At 41.6% G+C, this 17,056-nt stretch overlaps 1 protein-coding gene across 2 annotated transcripts in view; it reads left to right on the top strand.

Annotated features, from left to right (window-relative positions):
- mtus2a (microtubule associated tumor suppressor candidate 2a) overlaps positions 1 to 17,056 on the top strand; it is a 38,395-nt gene that overhangs the window by 7,197 nt on the left and 14,142 nt on the right. For both annotated transcript variants that reach the window (XM_079355271.1, XM_079355270.1), the window contains exons 2-4: positions 3,634 to 5,912; positions 7,520 to 7,778; positions 10,889 to 11,134. In XM_079355271.1, the coding sequence (XP_079211397.1) occupies positions 3,879 to 5,912; positions 7,520 to 7,778; positions 10,889 to 11,134 (2,539 nt within the window). In that variant the 5' untranslated portion in view covers positions 3,634 to 3,878. The remainder of the gene's footprint in view (positions 1 to 3,633; positions 5,913 to 7,519; positions 7,779 to 10,888; positions 11,135 to 17,056) is intronic.

Below are 17,056 nucleotides of genomic sequence, written 5' to 3'. Positions count from 1 at the left end.
GCCTGTCTCTCTTCATGTGACCTTTTTTCTCTGATGGAAGACGCAGGGGTCAGAACGCGTATTCTCCAATTCCCAGGGATATGGTATCACCATGACAACCGAAGCAGGATTGTTGAATTTTTTACCCCCTGCTGTTTTCCCAGAGGAGTTTGGACTGAGTCGTTAGCTCAACTAGTGGTTGAAACAAAGCCTACCTTCATTACATATTCCAACTAGGATCAACTTAAGATGCATATATGCAAGATTGATATCTGGCTTGACCTCCCTAATTTGCTTTAATTTCCATTAAAAAGTCAAAAATCAGTGCAATCGTCACAATGTTTTGGGGCTTTTATACCGTTATTGTAGAGTACAGAGGTTAGAATAAGGAAACTGGGATGACACAGTGAGGAATATTGGTGAAAAAGTGCCGAAGTTTTGGGGTTGAATCCAGGCCCGTCTGCTTTAAAGAGTAAAAGCTCTGAACACGCTGTATAGCATGTGATATAACCGCTTTTAAATCCATAATAGGTAGATTTGTCTCGTTTATTTAAAGCTCATGTACGAAGCTTTTTGCTGGTTCATGAACAGAGTAAACTAATACTGATGACTTTTTATGATGACAAGACCATCAGCATCAAGACAGATTATTTCAACATTTATATATATATATATATATAGAGAGAGAGAGAGAGAGAGAGAGAGAGAGAGAGAGACTTTGCTCACAACACTGTTGTCCATAAACTAATAATTTAAACATGTTCAGTGTGCTCTGTTTCTATTTGCAGTGAATCAAAAATGATTTTCCACATTTCTTAGTCTTGTAATTGCATGATTTATATTTCAGTCATAGGAAACGTCCATTCTGCCCCTCACCAACACTAGCCCTGCTTCATCCATTCTCGTGATTCTTTTCACTTTTAGCAGTGTGTCATCAGCACAAGGGAGTGCGACAGCAGGGGAAACCTGTCAAGTTCTGTTCCTCAAATGTGTGGCTCCCAAAGCAAACCATGAAAGGCCCAATTGAGAATGCCTTTTATCATCACAACTAGCCTTTTTCTTCACTGTCAGGCAGGTTCTTTTTGTTCTCTGTCGTACCATGTTCAGGGTTTCTTACAGATTAGTTTTGTATGTCGCACTGTGAGGTGATGTGCAGCTTATTCTGGTTCAGACACTGTGACCAAGCTTAGCGCTCAGCCTCCCAAGACTGCTGTCATCAGCACAACCCCCTAGCACTACATCAGTGCCGTAATCAATCTGCCACCATGTCCTCTCGAAGAATTCTGTCGCTTTCTCCAATGCAACTCTCTGTCTTCTTCTCCCCCTCCCATCCCTCTCCAGCCCTTTCTCTTTGAATTCTGTCTGTATGTGTTCTTTCTAATTAGCAAATTATTTGATTGTGTGCACCAGCTAGGGGTAAATATTAGCTGTGTGCACAGAGGAAGGCAGTGTTTGGATCACTCTACATGTTGTTTGTCTATTTGTCTACCACAATGAATGTTTTCCTCTGATTCCGAGCAATCTCTGCTCTCAAACAGACATTTACAAATATGAATCTTGAATTTCTAGGAGATAGAAAATTATTGTATACATATTTGGATATAAAAGTTACAGGTTTATGTTTTTTTTTTTATTCCCAACTCCTTTGCAGTAAGGCTTTTTGAGAGACTTCACATAGGAAAATATTAAATATTATACACTTATGGCGACCTTTAAATCAAATCCTTGAAGGTTTCCACTCCTCAAGCATTTGGCCAAAATGAAGCTTTTCACACACATGGAGCTGCATCAGTTGTGCCACAGGCAATGAGAAGTGCAGTCGAAGCGGTTCACTCGGTTCGCTGATAACATTGCCACAGGACACTTGAAGAAGGCACCTGCTAATGAGAACACACACTCCCCCGCTGCACATATAATTAGATGGTGGGAGTTTTATTTGAACTTTGGAAACCATTCAAATATTTAGTGCGATGGTTAGGAGACACATATTTGACAAGATAATGACCATCTAGGTGTCAAATACATCATTCACCGCCTTCACAGATGCCTGGATACTGCATGTACCTGATAGAATTAGCTTCAAATATTGTAAAGAGTGTTCTGTATTATGAAGGAAATAGCCATCTTTTGAAGTAGAAGGAAAGTTTCTTGAAAGCACAAACATAACCGATATGGCATGTTGTCAAAGTTACTATTCTTGAGTTTGTTGCTGTAAGCCAATTTTTGGTTTGTGTTTTTTATAAATAAGGCTGTGAAAAAAAACTGTCCTGCTCTGACATAGTGTGAAAAAAGCTGCAAGACATTTGCCCTCCCTGCCACCTGCTCATCTACTGACTGTAAATGTCACCAAATACAGTTGTTTACAATGAAAATGATCAGACAGAGACAACAAGTTTAATCTTGACTGCCTGTACATCCTACATGCTACTTACGAATATAGCAGGATGTGAGGTTGCTGTATGCAATCGCACTGTGGCATTGGCTCAATTAGCCATATGGCATGCTGGAGAGGACATGTTGAGAGAAGAGTGTTAACCCTCCTGTAGTGATAAGACCTCCAGTATGGATTTATCCCTCCAGATCTGGTGTCTTTACTCCAAGCCTAATACGACACCCATACATAACACCTTTCATGTTTGGAACATGTGTGCACCTGAGAATTTTACACCCTAAATTTGATTGTATTTTTTCATTCGTTTGTTTGCTTGACTAGTTAGTTGGGTTTAATTTCTAGGACTACTGGTACAAAGAACAGCACTAACACCATCGTTTAAAATAGATTTTTAAACCCAGTGATGTTGAGTTAAGACACTGTTTGTGCTGCTTATCCTTTAAAGCCCACATTGAACATATAGTGTAGATGTTTCCTCTTAGCCTCATCCCACCCTATATTTCCCAATGTGTCTTTATAAAAATGCTCATTACAAAACACTTCACATCCGTCCATCTCTTCCTTCTCGCACGTCTTCGTCAGACATCCCAAGGGTGACTCCTCCACTTGTACACAAGCAGACGGTAGCCTCCTCCAGTCTCTTCGCTTATCTCCTTTTTTCTAGACCTGAACATCCATCATAATTTCATAATTGCTTTCCTATTATAAATGCTTTATATACCTTTTGGATTAAAATATGGCAATTAGTATTTCTTTAGCTCACCAAGCAACCGGTCAAATCTAATGTAATGCAAAGAAAAATGCAGTATGAAAGAAACACATTTCACATTATTTTAAAGATGGTATTAAAAAGCACAAAGCCAATTTGTTTAAACTACAAATATTCAGTCATGTGATTGATCGATTTGACTTTATTATTGTGCATCATGCCAACAAACAAACAAAATAGCCAGCCCAAAACAGGCTTGTAAGACAAATGACTTTGCTGGTCATTTTGGGTGATTTAAAACAAGAAATATCTGGAACTCCAGGACTACTCTGTTGCTTGGGTAACAAAACATATACTGTTTAATTTTTGACATTACTATATCTGAATAGGTTGTAAATTCTGTTCAGTGTTAGCCATCCATTGGTACAAGTAACAAAAAGAACGGAGTTGCTGACTATGCACAGCTGATTTAAAGTAATGGGTTTTACAAAAGCAGATTTCTTTCAGGCACTTTCATTCACAGAGTCTCCTTTACTTTCTTTTTTTATTACAGATTGAACAGACCTACAACTCCCTGAAAAACCATCAAAGACATCCTTGTTAATATAACATAAGTGGGAAGCTGAAGTGAAAAAGATTTTATGAGATGACATTTCGTCCTTGGAATAATCAGCTGAAGGGCCATTCTAACACAGACCCTGAAGAGGGAAGGCGTGGAGAGAGGAAACATTTGTAGGTCCATAGATGGCCTCAGAACCCTGCAGGTGACTTTGAGCCCTCTGATTAAATTGATTCAATATGAGCTTCCCCACTAGTTTCCAGGGCATAAGGGTCAATGTTGAAAGAGGAGAGAAGATTGGCAACAAAACCCAAATCCAGTTCCCTGATGGAGATGATAATGCAAATCGATTAACTTCACTTGATGACCAAGAAGGCAGACGACTGATGGAGGACACAGTGTACAGCACAAGCTCAATCCCTCCTCTTGTTTCTCAGACTGACTCCCCAGACAAGTTGGTCATTTGGGGCTCTGAGCAGCAATGTATGGAGCCTCAGCTAGGAGAATTTGAGGTTTTGGAGTGTCAGGAGATACATGCATTCTTGGGGAGCAGGGATCAGGATGAGGACGAAGACGATGGTGGTAGTTTGAGAGATGGAAAAGATGAGGGTCCCATGTCAATATCCTCCAGCTCAACTGCCAGCTCTGCCTCAACTGGAGCGAGGAGAAATGACAATGACAGCAACAAAATGGAGGGTAGAATGCAGAGAGGCAAAGAGGTGCAGAAAAGGATTGCCTGTCACAGTACTGAAGAGCTAGACACATGTGTGACAGGCTCAATAGAGAGAAAAGACACCAGGTCAGGAAGAGAAGGAAACAGAGAGAGACAGAAGGGAGGTCTAAAGGAGTCCAAGTCAGAGACAAATGTGTTTGTCTCAAGTCTTTCAGCTGTTGCCCTCAGCGGGAGTCTATCAAGTGCGCTTGACACTAGCGTAGAAGCCCATACTTTCATCTCTATGTGCAACTCCAAGAGCAACCTTTATCCTAACACAAACAACACTACCTCAGCCGAGACTAGAAGAAGGGCAGCTCCTGTGCCAAACCAGACCTCCCCTCCATCAAATCCTCAGGAGAAAGCTCGCATTCCTCAGTTCTACAGCCAGGATCGAAGACATGAGGAGAAAAGTCTGCAAAGAAATGAATCCTCTTCTGACTTGGGATTTGGCCAAAGAAGGAAAGCTGGATTTGAGGAGAGGGTCATGCCACCACGGCGGCAGCAACTTGTCAGACCCCTCTGTCAGACAGAGACAGGAAGTGCAAGGAAATCAGCAGAGCCCAGTAATCAACAGGTTGAAACAGGGCCATCTTTTTTCCCAAAACCCTCTCTAGATTCACAAAGTAGTGGGTCTAACAGAAAGTTTACAAAATCCTCTTTGCGTGAACCATCTGACTTCTCATCCCTCTACAACACATCTGGAGTCTTCCAGCCTAGACAGCCAAACCCTGCAGTCCAGAGGGAGGCTCGTCCTGTAGAGAAACAGCCAGCTAAAACTGCATGGCGGAACTCAAACCTTGCCAATCCATCCTCTCTTGAGAAGATACCCCAGACTCAGCTTACATACAGAAGGAATTGCTCCAGTCCAAACAGGACAGGGGTTGATTCTAGGTCATCCACCCCTCCACACTCCCCTCTCAGGACACCCCAGGGTTCACCACGCAGGCAACCCTCCATGTACCTCGTTTCCAGGAATGTCCCTGGAGTCGTTCGACACATCCCAGGATGCAACCCTGCTGTAACAACATCAGCTCAGGGCTATGGCAACAGTTGCATGAGAGCACCAGTCAAAACTAACATAAGCACAAGTGGAATCCCAAAAGCGCCTCTTAACAACCAGCAGAGCTCAAGCCCAAAAGAGAGCTCCCCATCACCTAAACTTAAACCGAAAGGAGTTCGGCCCAAAATCATCACCTACGTTCGAAAGAATCCTCAGTTTAAACCCCAAGCCGCTGATGGACCTTATCAGGTATCCTCTCTACCATCCAGGCTTTCAGCATACACACATGGCCAAACAACCACTTCTTTCAAAGATACCACAAAAGACCCTTCCATGCCTGAAGCAGAAAACAGAGGAGCCCCAGTTCTTAGTGCCTCCAATCTGCTATATGATAAGTACCGCCAAGAGATGCAGACAAACATCTTCCCATCAGGTGTGCTGAGCAGGAGCATCAGGGCCCCTGGACATACAAACACGGTCCCACCTGCACACACTCACAGCTACACAGCACCTCCAAAACTGGGCAGCAAGGCAGACTTTTATGGGGCACCACCAGAGGTGAGTATTATTTAGTTTTTCCATCAAGTTTAAGTTTGTGATTATAACATATTGCCATTTATAACACATCAGCTATTGTGACACACCTGCCTGCAATGAAGCTTAAGGAAGCAATGGTCACATTTTTTCTGGGAGTCCAGATGAATTGGATTTTTATGCCTAGGCTTCTTTTCCAAAGCACTTGTCAGTACTTCCAGTTCAACTAGCAAATAGAGGGGCAAAGTTGGGTTTGAGAGAGAACATATTGCCCAGTCTATAAATGTGGTTATCTGTGTCAATTCAGTCTAAGTCCATAGAGATGATGAGTTGATGACATTAGTTGACAACAGAACTGAAATCAGAATATTTCTGACAACAAGATCTTCTCCAAAGTTGGGCTCCAGCACAATCCAAATTACATTTATAAAGAATTTGCATTCAAATTGCATTGCAAGGTTTTCACCATGCTTCTATTCATTCACACATGCACTCACACACTACCACGCTCGGTCTTGGCCTGATCTATCAGTAATAAAGGGTACAGTGTTTTACCCAAGGAAAGCTTGACATGTGGAGAAGAGGAATTGGAAATCGAACCAACCCTGTCGTCAGTTGAATTACGCTACCTCATTAGCTCCAGACTCCTCTATATGAATATGAAAAAGCACATTAATAAAGAAAGATATAATACGTAAATACAGTTTATGATGTAAAATTACCTGAGAGCTTCTGTTCTGCCATTGACGTTGCATATCCGTTTTGATTGCTGCTGCCTATAGTTTCTATTTTATAGTAAACCATGTATAATTGATCAAAGATCTGCTGCATTTTATTCCCACTCCCAAATGAGCTGCTCGTTATCGCTTTAAAATCATCCCTTATTGATTCTGATTAAACAGCTTCATTCAGCATTCATATTCATGCAGTGTCAAAGACCAGGAGAATAAATAGTTAATGCATGTGAAGTATGAAGTCCACAGGGACATAATGATTATCTATGCTCTATATGTTACTACATATGCGTTGGCAATTTGTTAAAGGAAAGAATCTTGCTCTTGATTTCTGCTTGTGATTGTTCCTTTATCTATTTCTTGGTTCCCTTCAGGTCTGTTAATCATCTTTATTGCTACAATGTCAAATTTGATGTGTTTTTAATTTTTCATCAGACTGTTTTTCCACTTTTAGTCGGTTATGTGTACACACCACATTCATCTAACCAGGTTTTTTTGTCAACGCTAAGACGTACATTTTTCTTCAAAGTTACATAGATTTGTGTTGAAGTCTTGCAAGATTATATCAACTAATATACAGTAGCTTAGATGCATGTAGTTAATTTCATTTTAATTTACTTTAAATCTTTTCTTACCCCCATTTAATTTTAACCAATACACGAATGAAATACCAACTAATTTATGTCAGTTTCCAAGAGTACATTCTATATCTTCATATCTTCTTATATATCTTATATATCCTCAGAAAAACAATGTTGTAATAAACACTTTAGAATATGAATGCATATTTAATTTAAATATTATTAACCGTACCCTGTGAACAGTGAGCTCACCCCTCTCAAAGAAAACAACAACCTGATTATGTTTTTAAATGTATGTTGTGATTTAAATGTCTAGATGGGCAGATCTTCCAGTTTAAAAGGCAACACTGCTGAGGACGCGCTGCAGGCTCGAACAGCCACTCAGGCTGGAGGAAGCGGCAGTCTCTTGCGCTCCGGCAGGGGTCTGCGTTTGGGTCTGGGAGCCGTCAACAGGACGGCTACAGGGTCAGCCAAGGGCAGAGGATTCGTTCAAGGTCAGAAGTCAACCCTTGTCATCAGCCAGCCTATCCAGCCTGTGAGCCCAGCGCAGAGTCAGAAAAGTCAAGACAACACAGGTATGAAAACATCTCCTTACATTTTTTTATGAGCAGGTTTTCATTTCCTCACAGAAAAAGACACAGATGGAATCTTTTGAACTACATGTCAGGTTTTATTTCGGGAACCCAAAAACTTGAAACACAGGAGAACTACCTTGTGTTTCTTCTCTTGTGCTGTGGTGGGACTGCCTCGTCTTCATATTGGCATGACATGAAGGCAGCTCATTAAAATGAATACCCTGAGAATTCGCACTCTGATTGGAGGGTTTTAAGAAAAACTCGGAGGGGATGTTTTCTGTGCCAGAAGGCTGCCATCTACAAAACAAAATAAATAAATAAAAGCTTGCTCATGCTTTCTCCCCACGTACAGCGAATTTATTATTCAGATGATTCAGATACCATCCCTGACTGCTGAAGTCAGACTTACATTACAGCTCAACTTTCACAGGAACCTTAAAGTATGAGATTTTCTCATCAACCAGCACACAGCTAGAAAGCCATGCCATTTATTACATTCATGCATATTTGATCTTCCCTCTCACACACAACCAAAAACTGTACATACAGAATTGATCACCATAGTGTTATGATATGCCAAGCTTCCTTATCATAATCTGTATTAATACATATGTATGTTGTCTCAGTGCTGCATTGGCCTCCAGGGTATTACAAGCTTTGAAGTGCAAAGCAATTAATGTTTAAATTATGTCAGGATATTCCTGCTGGAATCATCCCTCCTGTATGCTGCCCATCATACTGCATGGATAAACACAATCTAAAATTCGGAATAAAATGCATATACAGCATTAGTCAGCATTGTGTTCAGGTGTCTGCTCTTGTGTGTATAAGCTTGATTATTTCGTGTTTTTGTTCTTTTTGTGATTGTTTTTTTATTTCTCTCCTGGGGAAATCTGAGCCATAACCCTTGGTAATGTGCCAATAAGCACTTTATTTCCTCTCTTTTTCATCACTGTTAATTGTAAAAGCTTTTGTGAAGGGAAATCTCTATCTTGTGTACACATATCACAGTAATTATACTGCTTAGTATTGTAAAGCTGAAATCTAACCGCTCACATAATTACTGTGTAGGTTTGAATCTCTGTGTTACCGTGATTATGAGGCTCATCCAACTACAGTACAGGGCTTAAAGCGTTGAAACTTCTGCATATTGAGGCTCTCATCTTGCCTTCAAGCCCTGTGCCTTGCCCGTGTACTTCTGTAGAGATTGCAATGCAGTCCATTATCACATTTAATAACCTGCAATTTAATGCTTTGTGGAGGAAATCCATGCAGGCTGCTGCAGCTCACGATGGGCTGCAATTAAAATTGGCTGGTCATTACAGTGTTCATCTGAGTTGCCTGTCCCATTGACTTTTCTCAGTCTAGTTTACATAATTAATTTCAAGTCAGGAGGCATGGTCTTGGGATGAAAGCCTGTGGATGTTTAACTTGTTTGGTTTTGCAAGGGTTGTTAGGAAACTAAAGGCAGGGTTTTAAACCTGCAGGCAAAGTAAAGTGTTTTTATTCTAATATTTCCAATAGCTGAAGGGAAACTATGGTAAGTGCATGAGTGAAAAAATATCCACAGTTCAACAATGTATGAGGCATTTTCAAAGTCACACTTTCCTATTAGTGTTCTGTTTGAGTATTATATTGAGGGGATTTTACATTGCAGGTGCAATTGGTGGAATAAGGAAGTGATAAATGAGGAATACAAAAGAATGACTTTTAAAAACTCTCTGCAAGCTAAAATGACAGAGTGAAACATAAATAGAAAGGACAGTGAAAGCCATATGAATAATTCCATCTCCCTCGTGTTCTTTAGGTGTTCATTTAACATGAGCAGAGGTCCGTGATAGCTAGGCTAAAGTGGATGTTTGTCGGGCTCATTCCTCTTCCAGGTCTCTCAGACGATGTGATTGGAAAAGGGTTGGGGCCAGGATGGAAATTAGGACATTTATCTTTAATGATCCGGAGTTCTCCTGATCTTCTCTTTCAAGAGGGGCGAGCTCCAATTAAATAAAACCGGTGAGAAAGTGTGAACAGCCGAGTTGCACCTGGAGGCGACGCACACAGGAGACTCTTCTCCCTCTTTGTTTTTCTCCCGCAGCAGAGCTCTTGTTCTCCTTCTCAGAGTTTTGTTTTTTTTCTTTTGTGTTGGTGTGGTGCTTACCCTGTAGCATGCACTGAAACACAGATGTGCTTAACAGAGGGAAAAGGAGGACAGCCTACCTTATCTCTGCAGCCAGCAGGGGATAATGCTCTTCTTCTGGCCAGGATCTAAACCGTTTACTGCAGGCAGGGGCAGACAAGATGGGTCTAGGTTCTGGGGATTTTGCCCACTGTGTGAATGTGTGTGTGCAGCTTTGGTTGTTCATGCCTGAACATTTCATCTGTTTTTTTTGCTGTTGGAAACCATAGATTACGGAGAGGGAGGATTTCTACCCATTGCTTGCCGACAATAGCTACCTCTATGGGGCCATGATTACTTTTTTATTCCCTCTTTTCTAGCTTTGATTCCCGGCCTTTTCTTTCTCAGTAGACACGCGTCTCTTTTTCTTGACTTCCTTGTTGTGTGTCTACCTTTCATTAAAGCCTTATTTTCTCATTTAACGTCCAGAAAACTGGATAATAAAGCCATAGCTGCAAATCACTTTAACGCATATAATAACGAGGAATTACAGTTCATATTATGAACCGCAAAAACAAGCCAACACCAGTGTAAGCACTGGAAAGATTTATCATCTACTGTATGTCCTGAATTATTGGTGTCACAGTGAACGTCCTGACCGTGTTGACGTTGAAGTGCTGGCTATATGCCCAACATGAAACAAGGCCAGAGCCAAAGCAGCTGTTAGCAGCTTGTTGTGTGAGCGGTTATTATATTTGCTCGCTGTAGCAGTCGGAGTGATAACACCGAAAAACTTCCTGGTGCCCACTGAGAGCTTAGTCAACACAGGATGATGAATGATTCATCACATCATGCTGAGTTCTCTGCATTTTGTTGGTATGATAAGTTTAATGAGTTGACAGTCGTTACACAAACACTCGCAGTTCCTGCAGCGCCGTACAATAAGCTCAATGGCTTCTTCTTCTTTTTTTTTCTTTTTTTTGGTATTTCCTAACAGATGAGGTTTTTACCCATGATGCTCCTACTCCAGCCACAGCAGCACCTCAGCTACATCCCTCCACCTCCAGGTCTACGCTGACTAAAACTTGCCAGTCAGGTCTGCGCCCGCCCGGCTACAGCTCCAGCCGCCACCCCGCCGGACGCCTGGCAGCTTTTGGCTTCGTTAGGAGCTCCAGCGTGTCCTCAGTCACCTCGGCACACTCTGCCGACAGCACGCAGAGCGACCCCTGCAGGACAGCTCACCGTAAGTCCACACGTCACACATCTGTTGACATCATTTTTCAGCATCAGTATGCGTTTATCTCACCAGCACTTTCACAACCACATCATGAGTGCGCTATTATTGTCCTCACACAGTCTTCATTGCCTCCTTCTATGAATCCCCCCTCATGAATACAGTTTGCATAAACAGAACCCTCCCACATTCATTATGTTACAGTTTGCTTCATCTTCCTGTGCTCCACCTTGCTTTATAATTTACCCTGCACTCTGTAAGTCTTTTACCCAAGCAAGGTGCAGGTCAAAAACAACTATACAACCAAATTGCACAGCACATAAGGCCACAATACGATAAAATGTTTCTCGCCATGAAAACTGGCAATGCACTGATATTATAGTTCATATTTCTGTATTAGTCAAAGTGTTTGTTCAATCTATTATTTCTCATAATACATGATACATGATTGATGCGGAAAGATTCTTCATTCTGATCGTATTCTAAAGAGATAGAGGTCAGAATATTGTGACAACGTTACTGATTGCTAAAAGATGCACTTGAATGAGGTTTAAATAAAGGGAGGTGAAGCTGTGAGATGTAAAAAAAAACAACACAACTGGGTGAGTGTAAGTTGGGACTTTTGAAATGTCCAAAGTTTCCCTTTTTGGCAGCCTGCACCATTTGTCCATCTTGGATGTGTGTAAAACAAACACAGCACATGATGTCCCTCCACAGACTCATCAGTAATTTAACAGGCTTTAAACTAGGTCTGCGCTGCACATTCAGTCAGCATCGGCAGAGAGAACAGGAAAGTGTTGACAGATTTTAAATTTTGCCACTTATAGAGAAATGGAGTTGGACATAACAGTTGAATTTCCGTGCTGCTTGGCAGTCTGGTCTGTTAGTTGGCTGAATTGGTGGTAACTGCATGTGTTTTTAATGTGACCTACATAGAGAACGCTGGTTCTTCTTCTCCCAGTTACAGTTGACGTAAGCACCCCCGCTCTCACGCACATCAGGCCCCTTGTTATGTCATCACTCCTTTCTCTCGTCCCCCTCTTTTTGGACTTGGACTGTTTCCATCCTTCCCTCTCGTTCTCTCTCTCTCTCTCTCATTGGAGGAAATTGAATTCTAAGTGTGTGGTAATGCGGGGAGGCACCTTTTAAGCTTCTGTTGAAGAGAAAAAGAGGACTCCCCTGAGGGTCTCCACAGCAAAGTGTGTTCTTTTAGTAAAAATGGCATTGATCTTTTTGCTTGAAAGAAAGCTCGTCGTACCTGTTTTTAAAGACGTCATAGACAATAGACATCATTTCAGTTTAGTTTTGATTGTGTTTCCATTCACTGTGATGAAAAAGGCTTTCATTAGTTTATGAATGAAGCCCTAATTTGCATAGTGTGTATTGGCGTGTATGTTACAGATTTGCTTGGATGAAAAAAAAAAAAATCTTCTTCTTTCGTGATATCAAATTGAATGTTTGGGATTTTTTATGTTATAGTTTCAACTGGAGCTGCTGGAAACCATGACGGGCTTTCTCACTCCTTTGTGACTGAACATATCTGTTAACCTTTCCTTTACTGAGACTAAAGCAATCAGCCACTGTAATTGTGTCGTATGAGAAACGTAAAAAACACAATATGCTTGCATCATGGCGCTTGCAGCTGTACATACAGTTTGTGTGCAAACACATTCAAAATAACAGACAGTATTGAATTTACCCCTTTCCCTTGTTGTACGGCTAATTGCTTCATTTATGACGTACAGTGCAAATATCGATGTCATTAAACCATCAAACGAGATTCAAGCAAGAGGAAAGCTCCCCTGCTCCAGACCTCAGCTCAGTTAGCACTGACTGTAACTGCATTCACTGAGATATATGCACTAAATATCAGTCACTAAAATCTTGCTTGTTGGCTTATTAGTTATTTAAGCAGGTGTCGATATTAATGTGCAGTGTTATTCCATGGATCTATTCACTTTATACCTCTATAGACATTTGGGCTGCTTTAAAAATATACCGCTGTAAACACTCACCCCGACTCACTCCCACAGCACGGATACAGCAGGCAGAAGAAGTTTTTAAAGTAGCGCCTGCAGCTGAATGTTCCTTTTCCTGCTGCTTCTCAGCGCACGGGGAGACCAAAATGGAATCAAGGGTGATAGACATGAGAGGCTGAAGATTAAGGGCCTTTGATGTTCATTTCTCTGTCTGAGTGACTGTATATGTGTGGAAGAGGCAGGAGGGCAGAGCTGGAACATTTTATTTCCGCTTTTAACTCGATGTGGTGCTTGTGACCTTTGGCTGAGAGGCATTTGAACCCTCCACTCTATTTGAACCTTCTAGACTAAAGTGGGCTCGACTGATGATCCCAATCAGCCTTTCCCAGTGTGTGGGGAGCACTGGTTGAGCTTTAACCAGAGCATTGTCTGATTTTTTTTTCCACCTCTCTCTACAACATTGGGGACACTTTTAAAAGTCTCCAAGTTTCTTCCAAGCTTTTAAACTTTTTTAAAGTATTCTTTCTTGACCTGGGTTAAGTCATCACACATTTGCATTTATGAATTTCAAAATCAACACGGTTTGATACGGGACAAATACACGGAATTAGTCAGAGCCCTGAACTCAATGATTACAAATTAGATGTTATAATACTCTGAGTTGTTGTCTGTCCTCGAGGCATTTAAGATGAGCAGTGAAATTAGGGATGACATTTTCTTTCATGTGAAGCTGCTTTCCCTGATTTGAATTCCAGACAGCATCAATTTCATCCCAAAAAATAATTGCATTTTGAGATGATGATCTAGCCTGAGGCTGAATGTTGGGTGCTTTTGAGTGACTGCACAAACCAATCGGTTGTTGAACGTTGTGATTTGCAGCAAGACACCGAAGGGTTCTAAAAAGTTAAACAGCAGTCATGAGAATGATAAACGGTCTGCGTTTGTCTCATTTCTGTGGGACTGTCTCTGTTTAGTCTGTGTGTGTGTGTGTGTGTGTGTGTGTGTGTGTGTGTCTGTAGGTGTGTGTGTGAGGATGTATGAAAGATCTACACACCGTGATTATTTGAGTTACCTGAGTTCTCAATCGCACCAACACAGATCATAGAGGAGACAGATTGGGGGGGGGGGGGGCAGAGGTTTTTGTTGTTTCTCCTGAAACAGAGACAACAAAAACCGGACTCAGTTGCTCGTTTTCTTCATTGATCAGCAAGCAAAGCAGACTCCATGAGGGCTCTGGATGATACGGAGAAATCATTAAGGAGTAGAGTAGAGGAGTAGAGCGATGGGGAGGAAAGGATTGCTGCGCTCAAGTAAAGTGGGTTAGTGGAAGTATCCCAGGAGTTTATACTCCCCACTGTCACAGCTCGCTAACCTGCACTGATCAATGGCTGCTGTGCAGATGTGGGAGTGTGTGTGCATGTGCAACTGTGCGAATGTGGAGAAGAGAAATGAGAGGCAGAGGGGGAAAAAAAAGAATACTTGGCTGGATGTTCAATTATAAGAACAGGCATTAGTTCATGATTACAACGAGGGGTTTGCGCACCAAAATGACCCACACAAAACATGCTTTAGTCAAGGTTTTATCTTCAGTCTCTGGGATTTCTGCCTGCGCTCCAATAACACGGTGATAAATATAATTCTGTTTGTGGTGCTCACGGCACTGAAAAAATGTTTTTAAAAAATTCAACAGCACATTCTCCTCCCAGAAACCATGTCCCAGTTTCTTGGGTTAATCCACTGAATAGACAGTCATCCCAGTGCTCGGGACTGTTTCTCTGGTATGAAAGTAGCTTCAATAAAATCTGATGACAGCTTGTTCTGATGATTGCACTATATGGGATGAAGGCAGGCGGTTGAACATTTTGAATAAAGTGTGTAAGAAATCCCTTTTAAAATTGTGATTTATATTACCTGTGACATAAAACCATCGTCTTTCAACCCCCCCTCCCCATTTTCTGTAGGGAAGCAAATCATGGATTCTGAAGACCGAAAATGGAAATGCGTGTAACACTCTTACATTGAGGTAGCCAAGGAGACATTGAGATACACTAATATAGCCTTGATTGGTTAGTATTGCCTGTTTGCATAAAAATGAGCATTTAAGTATTTGTGTGTTTGCACATAACACCTTTGGGGCTTTGGTGTGCTCTGTACAACATTGATTAGCCATTAACCCAATCCTTCTAGCCTGATCGCTGATATCCCCGAAGGTTTTACAGAACTGTGCGAGTGTGTGTGCATAACCCTTAGAGAGGGCATGTGTGCATGCAAGAAACCAAAGGGGCCTGCTTTGTTAATACCGCTGTGATTGACAGACTCCATTACATAGCTGCAAGAAGGATTCAAATGGAAAAAGGCTGATGAAGCCTGTAGCTTTGAGCCACGCCGACTCCAGGACAGAAACTCAATTGCTTAAACAAACTTTGTATTATTAGAGCATGATCAACTCAATCCGTCTTCCCATCGAGTGATAATGAAATAAAGTTGGAAATCAAATGAGCGAATGGAAAACGGAGCTGACACCTGAAGGGGAGATGGAGAGCTGAGGGGAGATGCAGTGATAAAAGCAAATTCAATGAGGGGAAATGAACAGCAAGGAAAGAGGAAGGGAGGATGTAAGAGGAAAAAAAAAAGAGGGCAAATAGAGGAGGGATGAGGGATTGGCGCAGGGAGGAGAGAGAGGATGCCATACCCCAGATGCCATGGCTCAGATCTGGTCTGTGACTCATGGTAGCTCACTGTGAACAGATGGTTTCTATGGTGCGCACACAGACATACACACACCTATATACACACACACACTCAAACGCACGCTAGCAAAGCAGCAAATTAGATGGGCCAATTAGATATGGCTGCCATTCTGCGGCTGAGGGGAGAAAAGCTAACATGGCAGAGGCTTACAGAAGCTGCAGAGCTGTGACAGTGAGGACGGGCTCAATGGCCTCCTTCATTAACTGATGAACTCCACATGTTTGTATCCGACTCACTGTTAACGGTTTATGAGCTTCACTGATGGTTCAGGCTGTCAAAAGCATCAGAAATGTAAAAAAAAAAAACAGCAGCAAAGAAAATATGATAGGCAAAATATTTAGATTTACACTTCTACTCCCACAGAGATAAAAGAGACTGGTCACGTGTGCCCATGGGGGTCCAGATGACTTTGTGTTTCAGTAAAAGTGAATTAAGACTCCCTCAATAATCAGAAACCTCCCAGTCGTCATTATGCTGTTTAAAGAGCATAAATCATCCAATTTTGCTGCATTTATTTGCACGACAGCGACACTGTCAATCATTTCTCTCCTGCTGAGCGTTCCTCATCCCCGTCTACATGGCAAATAAATTCCTTTTGATTCCACAGCATGTCACACCCAATCTTCTTTCCTTACACTCTCAAATCCTGTCTACTCTACATGTAGCGTGTCATATTAAGCCTTACAGTTTGAATTCCCCTTTCAAAACACTTTTGTTGGCACTGTCCCTTCTTGTAAAACATTCGCTGTGTAATGTTATGCCAAAAGTCTTGTTGGTCATGACGGTTTTTCCACAAGCTTAAAACAGTTATGCCGCTCATCACTGAGGAAAAATCGGCTTTGTTAAAGGTATGTGCAGATTTGCAGTAGGGGAAAAACCATGGTGGAAAAAATCTGTTCCCTGTATTCTCCTGGATCCTCTATCAAAGGATGTTTAGTTTACTCTATTCAAACTGTTACCACTTACTAAATGGAAGGTGCAGCAGTAAGCTAAGTTACTGTATTTAAAGTGTGATCCCAGTGTGTCGTTCAAGGACACATCAGCACAAATGTTTCTGACTCTTATTGGGGTTTGAACCCGAACCGTCTGGTTCAAAGACGGTCAGCGTCATCCTTAAGTCCCTCGACTTCCAATCTATTCAGTCCCACAACTTCTGCTAATTGTTCGTTTCTCATTCATTCCTGATCTGGCTTAATCCTTT

The sequence above is a fragment of the Symphodus melops genome (assembly GCF_947650265.1).
Source record: "Symphodus melops genome assembly, chromosome: 11".
NCBI lineage: Eukaryota > Metazoa > Chordata > Actinopteri > Labriformes > Labridae > Symphodus > Symphodus melops.
The sequence above is the reverse complement of the archived record's forward strand: the minus strand, read 5'-3'. Positions and strand labels throughout refer to the sequence as shown.